Genomic DNA, 14,931 nt, shown 5'->3' on the forward strand with positions numbered 1-14,931 from the left:
ACCCGGTTTATTATTTATTGTTACTCATAATTTCCTTAAATGTGAAATTCGGGACCTTTGACCTTCCCGACTGGGTTAAATCGGGACTGGAGACTTTTATTCAAACGTTGGGACTGTCCCCGCCAAATTCGGGAAAGTTGGCAGCCCTATAGTCGCCGCGCCCGATGTGGTTCCACGCCCATATTTGAACACGATAACGACATGCAGCCGAAGTCCGCCGCCGAGAGAGAAATTCGAGGCCGCCAGAGTCCACTGGTGCGCGATATCGAAAAACGAAGCGCATACCTCGGAGTGCCTGCGCAAAGGGGTCAACGTCCTGAATATTGTCTGTACCAGTACCATTATGTATTGGCGATATTTTCTTACTTGAGAGGATTTCTTTTTGTCGTTGATTGGAAAGGTCATCCTCGTAGTTCGCTGTGTTCTTCAGTCCTTTATAACGACCCACGCTGTCTGACTGCTATTTTTTTTCTTTTTCTTTATTGGATTGCTTGGTCATATCAGGCTAATGGTTCCTTTCTAGATCTCCTTTCTCGAATTCCTTTCATGTTTTTTTTTTCGCCTTCGAGTTCAATATGAGCCGTTTAGGCTATATAGCGGGCGCACCTTTTTCTAAGGAACCCACCGCACGACTGTATTATGTTATGTAATGTTCAAAATACAAGCTATACAAAGGTCGCGCCGAAATAAATGCTTTCCGCAGTGAAGTGCCGCAATACGACGAAATTATCTGCTTCAATGACCCAGCAGAGAGGAACCCTTTTATTGAATGTAGTACAGATTATTCGCAATCGCTGGACCGTGCTCTCGCCAAATATTCGTCGGATCATTCCGAGTTCAGGCGAGTTCAGACGAGCGAATTTAAATGTGGACGCTGAATCTGGGCCAGGAATGGAAATCGATTGCTGCGCGGTGCGTTGACAAAACGCCATTGCAGTTCCTTCCATTGCTGCAATATGCGGACAAGGAATTCTCGCTTATTGGAAAATTCTGGAAACAGTGCACCGAAAGTTAGAGAGCGCGCGGCAAGCGCCTAATATAACTGAACCTATAGGAGGTAGTTTGCGAATTGGGCAAGCGCGGTACCGCTGCTGCCGGTGTTCCTTGGGCGCACTAAGACGTCCGTCTTATATTTATAAGTGCCCAACGGAGTTGCGTCTTTTCGCGTACGCTAGAGGGACCTTAGTGCCGAAAAATAAAATTGTGCCGGAGTCACTGCACCGTGCGCGGGGCAGACCCGAAACACAGCTTGAGCTTGCTTGCTTGAACGAACATCCGGTAAGTGTTCGCTAACTAGTGACCCGTTTATTGTGTACATTACAATTCCCGCTCGCAAAGAGCCAGCTACGTAACGGACGCGCGACTTAACATTTTGTATAAACAGCGCCGCGCTGCGACGAGACGACGCAGATAGTGGGCGGTGCAACGCTTGTTAGTCAGCTGAACCCTTTTATGCATTTAACAAACACGTGGCACTGCTTCCAATGCTCCCTCTCTCTCTCTCGTGCTTATTGCTTAAAAGTGGCCAATAACCTCGCTTTTGCTTTGTTGTTTAGTATCCTTCGTGGATGACTTTAGCGGACGCGAGAAGAGGCGCCGTCACGTTGTACGGACGTACGATGAGGCCTAATAGGCTGACTGCGCATGATGTTGGGGACCCATGCAGTCTGCAAACGTGCAGTTATTACTCGCACGGCCGCGTCTGGCGTCGCAATAGTTGTTGCTAGCAACGAGTCGGTTCCTTCACCATGGCACCACTCACGGCCGGGGCGAAACTGTACAAGGCTGCAAAACGTGACGTCACGGGAAGGCAACACCGCGGTGTCCTCATTTTCATTGTAGGTTAGGTAAGTAGCCGTCCGCCCAACCTGCCATTCATTTATTGATTTATCCATCCAATCCAACCATCGCAGAACTTCCATCGGATATATACATCACAAAGAAAAAAATTTGGAGGACGCTAAAGCTTCGCCTTTAATAGTGGAACGCGATATCATTCAAATATCCCTGACTGCAGCCTCTCACGCTTTCCAGCAACTGGGGCGTACGTAACCTAATGTTTGCCTGGAAACGTTTGCCGCGAGCGCTATGCACGAAGGCGAGCTGAGCGAGCTTTGTGGTAAAAGCATGTAATACGACGGCCTCTTTCGTGGGCCGCGATGCGGCGGAGGCGAGCGCCAGCTGGAGTTGATACGAGAAACCGCGCGCGCCGCTACGTGGCCCCCAAGACGCCCATCGCACCGGCGCGCTCAAAATGGCGGATGTCGCGGCTGGTCTGTGAATGCCGCGGCCGGTTTGTATATATGAAGAGATATGTTTAAGTTTTTGCCTAACAAAATTGTTTTGTCCAATAGTAAAATTACAGCCCAATAGCTATCATATGCATATATTGTGTGCAAGTCGTTGTTTACGCTTTTTCTACGTATTTTAGCTTGAGAAATTCAATTAGTTCAGTTAAGGGCTTGCACCATATGGAAGGCCTGGGTGTATAGGTCTGGGTGTCTTCATGTCTATCTTGAATTCATCACTCTCACTTGCATAGCAACATTACCGCATGTCAAGTTTGGCGAGAAGTTTCTCGAAGTGTGGGCCCGTCCTGCGGTAATTTTTGATGAGTCAGGCGGAAAGCTTTCCATTAAGTTATGATGCATGCTCCTAAGGTCGCTCGACTCGGGCGTGTGCGCCAGTCGATCTACGGGGTTTTGTTTGGTTCAGTGGAACCCAGAGCTAGAACCGGTGGCGGCGCACCCTTGGTTGGTCGCGCTGCTCCGCGGACGGCTTTGGTGCTCTGCATGGTTGTATGCCTTGGCCTCTTTTGCACCGAGGCAGTCCGAAGGTCAGTCAGGCTCGAGTCCTGTACGACCAGCACGGCTGTTTGTGTGTTGCGTGCGGTAACTTTGTGTTGCTGCACCACAACAGCCCCCTTGTACGGGAAGGACCGTTGGCCCGAACCAAGTCCCCCCACCCAGTCAACCCGGGTTGTGGGGGAGTACCGGGGTCAATGTATTGGATGATGATGGGTTGATGACATATGTATGCTCATGGACGCGGTGCCTTCAAAGGTGCCAAGTCCTCCTCCCATCTGACAACGGTACAAGTTTGGCCGCTTCGCGCGACTATTAATTGCTGCGGGGGCTTCTGACTATGGCGTAACCGGTGCGAGGCAGTTGCCATGGGACGTCGTCACCGCGCTCTTTTTCCACTTGTGGGGAGGCTCTACTCTGAGCTACTGTCGTGTCTGTCGGAGGAGTTGTTCTTCCTTGGAGAAGAAGAGTTCCTTCGACAGTGGTCATGTCGTCTCCTGTCGGTCGCTAATGGACGCGTATGGCTGAATTTTCGTCCAGCCTGGTTCTTGCAGCCAGACCATCAGAATTATTCATTTAATGCACATAGAATGCAGGTGCCCGTGATTTCTGTGTGTGTGTCCTCTCGTATACATGATCATTTTTGTATATACACATCTCGTGCACATTACTTCAAAATTGTGTATAAAGTGTTCTATCACATCATCATTGTATATAACCATTGTGTACACTGTATATATTGAAAATCATTTTGTACATGTGACATTTCGTTTATGTGTAACTGTGCCTTTCCGTGGGTATACGTGTTTACATGTTGGTGCGTGAGGACTCGGACAATACTTACGTTGACAACGCGCTGTGTTTCGTTTCTTACATGTTATCGTCCGGGTGGAATTGTGCCGTGATTATGACTCAGTGTTCGTATCGTCTCTTGTCGAAATAAACTTTTTCCAAACACGTCAAGTTACGTCCTGGCGGAACGATATCAACACAGAACAGTTATACAAAATTAGAGAAGGGAAACTGTACCTTCCGCAGTGCAACGCATACAAGAGTAGCGTTGGCATTACGAATTAAAGTATGCCACCTATAGATGGCGCTGGCAGCATTATCATCATCATTACGTAGTGAGCAACATGGCAGATCCGTTAGTGGTTGGGGTTTGTGCCGTGCTGCTCGCTCGCTGGTTTTGGGTGATTTGCTACTGCTTTCGGAGCGGTGTTCGTGTGTACGATACTCTAAAACGACTATCGATACCTTTATTATGTCGCCAGGTGACCGAGAGGCCTCAACTGGCAAAAAAAAAAGTCAGACAAGTAAGCTTACATTCTTTGTTGTTGTCAATCGTGAATGAAGCAGTACAGGACCACAATTTTCGTACAGGTCAGGTGGAGCTAAAGCTGTCAGTTACTGAGTTTACAACATACAGAAACACAGATAGTAATCCATTTAACGGAATTGAAAGCTGAATTCGAGCGAAGTTTTCTCATCGCGTTTGGCGTGCCGCTAAAGCAAGGACAACGATATTGTGCTCGCCTACACTAGTACTTGTGTTGCATACAGTGCTGTTTGACGTGTTCCATACTATATGTATGTTGTCTGCCTTCGACAATTTCAGCTAGATTAAAAAAAGAAACATAAGAAGTGCTCAGCAAACATGTACTGTCAGTAAGGTAAGCTCTAGTTGCAATGCCGCATTGTTTTCATAACACATTGGCGATAGGCGCGAAGTCTAGAGGGAAAAAAAAACATTATGCTAAATTTTAGATCACATAATGTGTGTTCTTGATATTTCTACTGCACATTTAGTGTTCAGCTGCAGGAGTAAATGCTTTGTCACAAGTGGAGTACTCGTAGGAAGGCGAGGAACGTTATGGAGACGACAGTGCTTACAAGGACCTCTGCCAATATTGTGTGTAAACAAGGACACTAAATAAACATATAAGTATGCCCAATTAATGCTCACGGATCCTTGTAAAATGCAATTTAAGGTTTCATGTTGAAAAAGCATCTCGGTTTGCGCGTTCAAACAATGCAAAAAAGGTTACAAGGAAACGAACACGTCACTTGAGTAACAGAGGTGAGCAAGGGAAGCCTAAGCCTGTAGCCAACGTTTGAAAAATCAAACATATTTGTGAGGGCGGTGTCGAAGATAAGTTCCCACGCTGAGGCTTCCCTTGCTTATCCACTGTTGATTGGCTGAATGTTAAGCCAAACTTCAAGTATATTTGAAAAACTTTTTGTGAACACACTGTCCTCAGGTATGTCATCTGCTGTTTGAAGAGAAAGAAAAATTGATTTTATTGGTTCGTCATGTTTGAGGCCAGTTGTGTGAAGTTGCCTGTTCTAGCCATTTCTTATGGTGCAGGGCTAGCCTAGTTACTAATTTTTGCAAATGAAAAATTCAATATCCGGATCTAGTTCTAACCCTATCACTTACCATCTTAACGATGATCCCTTAGATTTCATCATGTACTACAAATATATTGGTGTACACATTACAAATAAATTAAATTGGACCAATATAGATTATGTCATCAACAGTGTTATTCACCTGCTCGGGTACTTACAGTGCAACTTTTCCAAAGCGCTGTCTACTTTAAAACTACACCTTTAGAAGACGCTAATACGCTCAAAACTTGAATATGCATCTGCAATATGAGATCCCAGTCGCGTTAGTCTTACTACTTCACTTGAACTAGTACAAAATAACTCTGCTCGTATCATTCTTTCTAATTATAACCGTACCGCGAGTATAACCCTAATGAAGCTAACCAGCACTTATTCCCGTAGCTTGTCGCCATGTTTCGCTATTTCATAAACTTTTCTGTCATACCACACTTCACGACGGCTTCATACCATGGCCTCAAGTACATTTCAAACTCCATCGATCATCGCAGTAACGAAGGGATTGATTCTTGCTACACGAAGTCTTTCTTTCAACCTTTCATCCCCCGTACATCTCAGGAATGGAACCACCTTCTCTCAAGCATCGTAGCCATCACCGATAACAAACTTTTTTTGCACTACATTAGCTAACATTGTGTAACCAGAAGAATTACTGTATTACCAAAACTCACTGCTCTTGTTTGTTTGTTTTACTCTAGTGCTTTGTAACCACTCCCCTCTTTAATGGCATACGGCCCTGAGCGTACTTTAAATAAAAAATTGAATAATAAAGTGCAGAGTGACTGCCAGAGTTTCAGTGAACATGAAGCATCATTTCCTCAAAATTGCACTGAGCGGTTTTGAAGGCTTTAAAATTCTTTGCAATTTCATGTAACAAATTAACGCTGTGAAGGAGCATGTGATACTTGTTGGTGATGCCCACCAATCTGATTTTCAAATAGCAGATGACAGAATTTGTGCATTACCAAGTATGAGCTTGCGACATCACGAGAAAAGAAACAAGTCGGGACTCAACTTGTTACTTCTCCGATATCATAAAATGTCCTTAAAATCAAGCAAGCTTGTATGTCAAATTTTAGCTTTCCCGCTCAGTACGATACAAAACTGCAGACTGTTGTTTTCCTGATATGGCGCACAGCCCTCTATCTGGTAAACTTGCAAACATTTCATGGTGAGGCACGTAGTTCAAGAGGACCTGTTGTTATTACGGTGTCCGTTGAGCTTCTTATTGCTTGGCGTGGGCAGCTTGCAAATCAATAATCTCTCTTTTGTCATTCCTCCTGAAAAGAGAAATCATGAAGCCATGACAAACATGCACGCAAAGAATGGTGAAACAAAAGTTTGTCCCATAAATTAACAAATCACAGTTCTAGTTGAATTGTTCAGAACCATACCTTGCGAGGATTCTGCTTCTGTGTTGACACATTCACTGGTGACTTGCACGTCCAGAGACAATAGAGTCCAAAGTGGTGATCAAATATGAGCAGCATCTTGGAGGCTGGAGGCAAAAGAAGAAAGCCTCAGTTACTATGGTGGAAGCGTGGGTGAGTTTGTGATTCATGTACGACTAAAAACAGTGCACAAAACGCTCCATGACAGAAAACACACACAACACTGTTTTGAGTCGGCATTTCTTTCAATGGTGCCCTTGTGCAGGCTGTGCTTTGCGAAGCCTCGATTAATTTTTTGCCAGCTACTAAGTAATAAACACAGTAATTTTATTATGCATCAAATGATATTAACCCAACTGTATCACCGGAAGTACACTTGCACTAATTTGCTGTGAATTTATCGCAGTGTATCATTCTTGCAGGCACAGCCAAAACTATTTATTTTTTACACTGTACTCCGTGTTAGGAACTTTAGCAACGTGGCAAAATAACAAGAGCCTTGTTTGAATTGCCTTTAAAGAGCAATAACTTTATTATGATTTTCCACATTGAAAAAAAGAATGACTACAGCAATCTGTTTTACCCCCCTTGCACCCGAAGAAATTGAAAGTTGAAAATGCGAAGCACTCTTTTTTGACTCGCCGGTGCACACACCCAGAAGCTGCAAGGTTAATCCGCTTCCTTGGGTTGTTTACAGACAGACTGTGCTCGGTTCCAGCGACGAGTTTTCACGCTAGCTAGCACATTTTTTTTTTCAAGCAACCCGTCATTACGCGGCTAGACGCGGCAGACCACTGATGACGGAAGCCGTGTATGTACCCATTACGCCAGTGAAACGCCGTAGCTGATAAAATTCACCGTCTTTAAGCACGATTGTCTGGTAGCAGCTATCGAATGTCGGATGCATAAACTGGCTGAGATATTATTGTTGGCTAATTAAGACGAACCTGCATGATGCTGCACAAAAGCAAGAACCAACCCATTCGCAAATATAACCGCCGTACAATTCGAATCGATAAACAACACGGACTGCAATCGATACCAATGGGCTGCTGCTTATCACACGTCAGTGAGGTCTCAAAACCTTTATTCAAGTAATAAAGCACAGGCTTTAATAACGTAAGTTCAATAAAAACAATTGTCTGTTTTGCATAAAGTTACATGTTAACTATGTTTGGCGGTTATTATGTGTGCATTTATAGATCAAATATTGAGCCGTGTTGAGCGCCCCTAGCAGAAAAGATACAAATTAAGTATGCGACCAAATTACAGTAGCTCCACTTACGCGCTTATGCTGGAACGCGCCGCGGTTGATATTTCGCCCTCTGTGGCGATCGCTATAGAACTTGAGAGTGTGCGGGGCCTGATGCAATGCGCTCCGAGTTTTCCCCTAAATGTGAAACAGACTGTACATCGCCCTTCGAATAAAACGTCCACGCACACACGTAGGCACACACCGCGCGTGGTACGAAACGTGCCCAAACACGCACAGTGCAAGAGGCAATCAAGGCGGTGCGAACGAGAGATGGGAGAGGCGTACACCCGCTAGTTGAATTTTGCCCCGCATGCGGCGCTCTCAACGCCGGCGCAGCAGCGCCGCTCGCGGTGCCGTTCTTGTCTATAATAAATGGAATGAAGGAAAATATGTGGCTCAGAAATATAGCTGACGATGCGACTTTTGACCCCGGATTTTCTGCGACACGAGTTTCTTAACGCTATGGCGTTCGCGCATATGAAAAATTGCCATCCCCCTGAGAATAGCGCGAAGCTACAAAGGAGGCTCGTGTGGGTTGCTCGTGTAACTTCGAGTGAACGACGACATTTCATCAAAGTTCGTCAACCTTGCGAATTTCCACACAGCCGATTTGCGACGTTCAGTTTCGCTACAGTTCGAGTTTGTCGACCCATTCGACATCACTCCGCTAGCTTGCTAGCCTCCTGTTTAGTTCAGATGGAAGAGCGACTGACCAGGAAAAGCGTTGCTGCCGGGTGCGATCCCCGAACGAGGACAAAATTTTTCTTCAACTGCGAAGCCCTCAATCTCGGAAAACCGTACGAGTTGCCTTTGTAACTGCGTGCTATGCTCTCCGGTAAATGACCATTTCTTCTTTCGGTGATACTTGCGGATTTCGTCAGTATCCATTTGCCATGTCATGAAGCAAACCGTCACTGGGCGATGATGTCGCAAAAGAATTATCGACTCGGTGCACCGCACATTGTCTGCACACGAGCAATGACGCTTGAGTAATTGAGCTATAGTTGATGTTCATTCACCTTGTAGTGCGCCGAGTTGAATTGAGTATACCACTACCAACACTGGAGGACGCGCCAGACAGTTTTGCACCCTGTCGTTTTGTCTTGCGTGTCCTCCCGCGTTAGTAGCCGTACTGAGTTTCAGGCCGTGCATTACGAAATGGATGTCTGTACGCAAACAGAGCCTTTAATTTGCCAATTTTTTACCGTGCCCAGGTACCGGGTGGCAGTGACGGCTCGGCTGGACGTTCCCTTCTTCGAGCCAAAGCTGCCGGTGCCGGCTGAGTTCGAGGCTGGACCCGAGTTCCGCGAGTTCCTGCTGCAGAAGCTCATCAACGCCGAGAACGCTGCGTACCGGGCCGAGCAGTTTGCTCGGCTAGAGGTCAGTCGAGTTTCTCCCTGCTTTGAAGGGCCGCAAACATTGAAACAAATTAGACTTTCGGATTGCGACTCTATAAATTTTGCAACGGTCGTGTTATGATAAGCTATGATTTGGTGACGTCGGTTAGTCGACGAAGTCGTCAGGCAGGCTGTATTTGCGAAGAGACGCTGCGGGTTCGAGTCCTACAACAAAATTGTAGTTGTGGCAAGGTTTGAGACAGGGCTTTAGATGGGGACCCATTGCGAACGGGTGCGACGTTTGGATAGTTTGTTCATATTATATGACGTGGGGAAACAGCGAAAGAAACGTGGAGAGAGTCTAGACGCTACATGAGCACCGGTAATCCACGGCGTTAACTTCACAGCGCGAAATCCAGGCAAGGACAAGAACGAGGACGAAGACAAGCTTGCAGTTATGTTAACTTTGTACGACCTTCGCATAGGTTCCCCGTAGGCTTGCCTCGAAGTGCCCGTTTAAGGGCTGGTTGCATAAGTTTCCTCAGGGCCGATCATGGTTGCGATTTGGGCTTGTCGGTAGAGAATGCATTCAGCGTAGTGCAACTAGAAATTGGGCGCACACTATCTTGTGGATAAGGCACGTCCTTTTCTTCCTCTGTGTTCATGCGCTAGTTGCGCTGCACTGAAAGCCTTCGTAAATTTCTTAACGGCCAGCTATCTTCCGCTACGCGTCTTGTGTCGTGTGTCACGAGCTCGTCATTTGTGACCTTCGGTCACAACTTTGGCATGCGGTACTAATTCGGTACACTTTATGAGCACCTGCAAGATGTATTGCGCGAACAAGCGAACCGTTCTCGTATCCACCGCGCTCTAGGCCCGGACCCGGTCGTCGCTGCTCCAGAACTTGCACGACCAGCTGCTGGGCAAGACGCAGGAGTTCTCCGGCAGCGCCAGCTTCGTGGCCGGCGACGAGCTGGACGAGGGCGCGGCCACCAACGGCGGCGCCTCGGCCGTGGCCAGTGGCGCGAGCTTCCTGGACGGCTTCTTCCGCAAGGCGCTCAGCGTCAAGATCCGCAGCCAGTCCGTCGAGTCCAACCTGGCCAAGCGCTCCTCGTCCAGCGCCAGCAGCAGCAGCCTCACCAACACCGTCATCGGCGAGAACACGCCGCTCGCCACTGGGGTCAGTCACGCTCTGTTCCTCCTCCTCCTCCTCCCCTCGTACACGCGCGGTTCAGAGAAAACGACAGAAGGGTTTCTTATAGCGTTTTAGAGTATCTAGCCATACGCTGTTGCAGCGTAACGTGCTAGAAAGGGTTTGCGTGTATGACTACTGCAACGAGGCCTACGGTCGGCCTTAAGAGTTTACACGACACTAGATTTCCAAAAAGCTGAATTCCCGCAAAGCTCAGGTACATAGCAAGAATTTTCAGACCGTGTGATAGGCAGTACAGAGGATATCAGCTCATTGTTTGAGTGCTCAGAAAATCGTTTTCATTTATTTTATTTCCTAATAAAGAAACTCAACTCTTTCATTGCGTACTGAGCGCTTGACCTCAAGCCAGACGTATTGCGGTGAAGACATTTTAGCCTGTTAGTGCGCTTCGTTTCAAGCTGTGTCACGCTGCAGTGAAGACTGCGTTTCAGAGCTAACTGTAACGCTGTAAAGGCTGTCGTTTCGACATTTCTTTCCAGTATGATTGCGTGAGTTTGCAGTCAAAGAGAGACATGTAGAGTTATAGGTAAGAATGAGGTCTACACTCGAGTATGAAGTCCAGGAGGAAGTGCTTGGGGCCATTTATCCTGCGCTGAAAATCTAGCCCTGCCAGTTAGTCGTATGATAGCCATTTGTTGTTAACACAATAGCAGCGAGCCCTGGCACTTAGCTGGGACTTAGCGAGCCACGGGACAACTAGGCTAAACGCAGAGTTGCGTAAATTGAGCTACACTTGATGTGATAGACTTAAACATTAACCGCGTCTTTCCGGCTTTTGTTTGGTCAGTTTGATGCGGCATTAAGGGTAGGTAATTGAAGAATTGTAATAGCAGTTAGGTTTTCCTCCGCACGCACTTATATCCTACTTCATCTCAACATCCCACGAATATCAAGTACGTCTTTATAGTGTCTGAATTCTATTTGCACTGTTACCAAAGAAGTCACGTTTTTACTTCAGACGCCTAAAGCCCAGAGTTCCAAAAGCGTCAACCAGGGATCGCCATCTCAAAGCAGCAGCCGGCGGTGAGTTTATAATGATTTCTTTCCGTTCATTATGTCGGGAAATCTGGCAAGAATATTCAGTAGTCCAATAACTGTCTATACTTAAAACAGCTTTCTATATTTCGAATCGTGAACCCCCGTGAACGACTATCATGCAGACGAGTGTTCTGAACCATGTACGTATGCTAAAACGAAGACCACCGCTTTCAAACGTTACTTCCTTTCAGGTGCCACGCTATGCCTGATGCGGTCGAACAGTATAGTTCGGAAGCGTCGTTTTGTCGCACCTCCGTATCTTCAAATATAGACTAACTATAGTTCATATCTTGGTGCAATGGCTAACGCCCACCGACACCGACTTGTCACTCAATGCATTTGTTTCTGAGTTTGAACTAATGTTATTTCAGAAAACCACAGTGCATCATTCGTTATGTCAATTACCTGTTAATGCTACGTGCTTCTGCCTCAATGCTACGTGCATTTGTTATGGCGTCCTGGTGGACCTTCTTAACAAAGCAACTGGCCTGCCTGAACAACTAACAAATTTCACTAACGTGCCGAAGCAGCAACCACAGCGCTGCATACTGCACTCCCTGGAGCAGCAGTTTCGAAGCACCGTCACCGCGACCCTGGAGACTCTGTGGGCCCTTTATTGCAAATGTGGTCATGACTGATATCGCACACAGAAAACGTCGTAACCAGTAGCGAAGTCCATCGCCATGCACCCATTCAGGGGAGGTTTGCCGGACTTCTGCCCACGCCGACAGTCTGGCAGACACGTCGAAGCACCCTGAAAAGCGGATCACGGGCGCCATCTTGTGTCCTTTCCGTTGCGAATTGCCTGCACGTCGTGTCCACGGAACTCGTGGGAGGCAGCGGTCGCATTGATCGTGTCGCGTTCATCGCACACTCTACCGCCAGCCTCTGCCGCGTGGGTGAACGTTTGACCTCAAAAGAGTGGCTTGCGCGGAGAGCAAAGCCACCTCACCTGTAGAAGTCAGCAACAAATCGAAGCCTACAGGCGGCGAGCGCAGCGGCGAGGAGACACAGGATGGCGCCCTGCGAGCCGACGCATAGCTACGTACAAAGCTTGTTCTGACGTCATCGCGATCTCCATACCGAAGGCCCATTGGCACGGTGAGGCTTTATCTTGCCCCACTTAATGTGCCAGACGCGACGTGTATGCTGCGAAATGTTGTCGCCCGCGTAGGCAGCTAAAGCGTGTCGCCAAACAGACTGCTTGGTGCCGCACGTCCGCGCCCGAGCGGCGCTAGTTATATCCGGATTTCCGAAAAAATCGACAGGCTGGACTTTCCCACGGTCACCTCCCTGCTGGGCATGAGCCGGCGGCGTCCCAACAGCAGTCCCACCACGCCGGTGTCCAGCCCAGAGACGCCGCCCTCGATGGCCAAGTCTCAGCTGGCCCAGCAGCAGGGCTCTCAGCTGCAGCAGTCGGGCTGCGGCAGCTTCCCGTGCACCGAGTCCGACACGTCTAGTCTGAACAGCGTCGAGTCCGACCTGGGCCTCAGCGCGGCCAGCAGCATGATGCCGCCGCCGGAGATCCCGTCCAGGAACTCCCGCTCCCTGTTCATACAAGCCACGGCGGCGTCAGCGGCCAGCGGAGGCGGACCGCACGCCGAGGGTGCTTATCCTAGCGCTTCTGCACGTTGGTTGGTTGTCTCCCGATGCATGTACACGAACGCTTTCCTGTCGCTGCCCGTTTCCTCTCGCTGCCTGCTCGCTTTCCGCTGCTGCCGCAGCGACCGTGCACTGCTAAGTTGGAACCTGGCACTGTGCTTGTTCAATGACCCAATCGTTAGCTATTAAAGTTATTTCTTTTATATCATTCTACGCCTTTTTTTTTTGGCACCGCCCGTTTATCTCACGCTAGGACTTCGAAATCATGGGGGGAAAAAGCCAGAGCTGGTGAGTTACCCACTATGGTGGCTCAGTGATTGTGGCGTTCTTCTGTGGAGCGCAAGGTCGTGAGTACGATTACCGGGTGCGGCTGCTGCATTTTGAAAAAAAAAAAAGAGGTGCAAACACGCCCATGCGTCTAGGTTTGGATGCACATTAATGAGCCGCAGGGAGTCGAAATTAACCCATAGCCTTCCATAGCGCAGGTATAGCTTTTCGACGTGAAACTCATCCTATATTTCTTTAATTACAAAGCTAACCGGGTACCGGGTGCTAAGAAAAAAGTCGGCCAAATGTAAATTACGTTGTAAACTGCACGCGAACGCAATTAGAACGTGGGTAAAAGTAACGCATGCTGCCCCTCTGCACGTATAGGCCTTTTTCTCGAGCTCGTGCACGAGCTCCGTGGCTGATTTGCATACGAGCTTCGCGGGAACAGCAGTTCTCCTTCTAGCATTCATGCTAAACGAAGGATTACTTTCAACGAAAAGGGCTGTGTTCCTTTGTCTTGTCTTCTGATTTCCGCTGCGAGTGTGTAGTTCTTGAACGCCGATAGCACCGTTTGAAGGTGTTCTCACTGCGATTATATCTCGGGAAACTGTACTTTCACGCGTCGTGGCGTTTTTTGTTTTCCCCGGATCCGTTTCGCCCCTTTCCCCGGCAAATAATATGTGGTTCCTCGTTAGAGAACACTTTAATTACCAAGCCGGAGCTGTACTCGTACTCGTTGTCCGTACCATTATCTCTATAAGGACGAGCCGTACTCGCCCGGGTCACAGCTTTTTCTACATTGATTAACTCAAGCGAGCCGCGCTTGTCAACTCAGTTCGCATCCTGTATTTAAGTTTCGGCACTTGAACATATTCTTCAATACTTTCGATTCCTTCGTTATCATCCGTTCAAGCTTTACACCATTGCAGAAGAAAGTCTCTTCTTCGGGATAGATGTCTACGCTTGATATCTTGGGTCAATATGAGAGATGAACAGCACCTACATTTTTTCAATCCTTATGTTTTGAACGAACCGCACAATAATTTGGAGGAATAAAAAATATTCTCAAACTCTGTACACTTTCTTTTGCAAAATAATTAATTTTGGAGTTAAAGCGCAAGTGTAAAGACGGAGAAACCTTGTTACGACCAGATAATTTTCAGTGCACGGTTCTGAGCTTGCGAGCATGTGCTTTGTTATCCGGCCTTGTGGCTAATTGCGTTCAGTGTTGAGCAGTATGGCAGGAAGGCCTGTATGACTACATCGTGAGACCTTGCAAAATAACACTGCCTGCGTCACCCCAACCAGTGGCGTGAGGAATCGCCTGCACATTCGCTTCATCTTTGCCGCTTCTGTCTAAGTCATTGATTCTTCTGTATCAGAACGTCTGTATAAAGAACCCGTTTACTTCACTGCAACTTGAGGAAAGAAAACACTAAACGCAGGGTTATCAACGCGACATTAATACGATGGAAAAAGGAATTGTTAGGCTTGTCGGCATTGACCTGCATATACGTGCGCGGTCATTCCGTGCGCACGGAGAACCGATTACTGGTGCTGAAATCGTTACATCTCATTTATCTGTCCTTAATTAAGTGTAAGGCTACTTTTG

General features: G+C 47.5%; 1 protein-coding gene across 4 annotated transcripts in view; it reads left to right on the top strand.

Annotated features, from left to right (window-relative positions):
* Positions 1–14,931, top strand: part of RapGAP1 (Rap GTPase activating protein 1) — a 307,901-nt gene that overhangs the window by 279,324 nt on the left and 13,646 nt on the right. For 3 of the 4 annotated variants that reach the window (XM_065451481.2, XM_065451489.1, XM_065451504.2), the window contains 4 exons: positions 9,074–9,239; positions 10,071–10,376; positions 11,368–11,432; positions 12,716–13,053. In XM_065451481.2, coding sequence (XP_065307553.1) covers positions 9,074–9,239; positions 10,071–10,376; positions 11,368–11,432; positions 12,716–13,053 — 875 coding nt within the window. Of the gene's footprint in view, positions 1–9,073; positions 9,240–10,070; positions 10,377–11,367; positions 11,433–12,715; positions 13,082–14,931 lie in introns of all 4 variants that reach the window. The other variant, XM_065451496.1, reaches the window with a different exon arrangement.

The sequence above is a fragment of the Dermacentor albipictus genome, chromosome 2 (genome assembly GCF_038994185.2).
Source record: "Dermacentor albipictus isolate Rhodes 1998 colony chromosome 2, USDA_Dalb.pri_finalv2, whole genome shotgun sequence".
NCBI lineage: Eukaryota > Metazoa > Arthropoda > Arachnida > Ixodida > Ixodidae > Dermacentor > Dermacentor albipictus.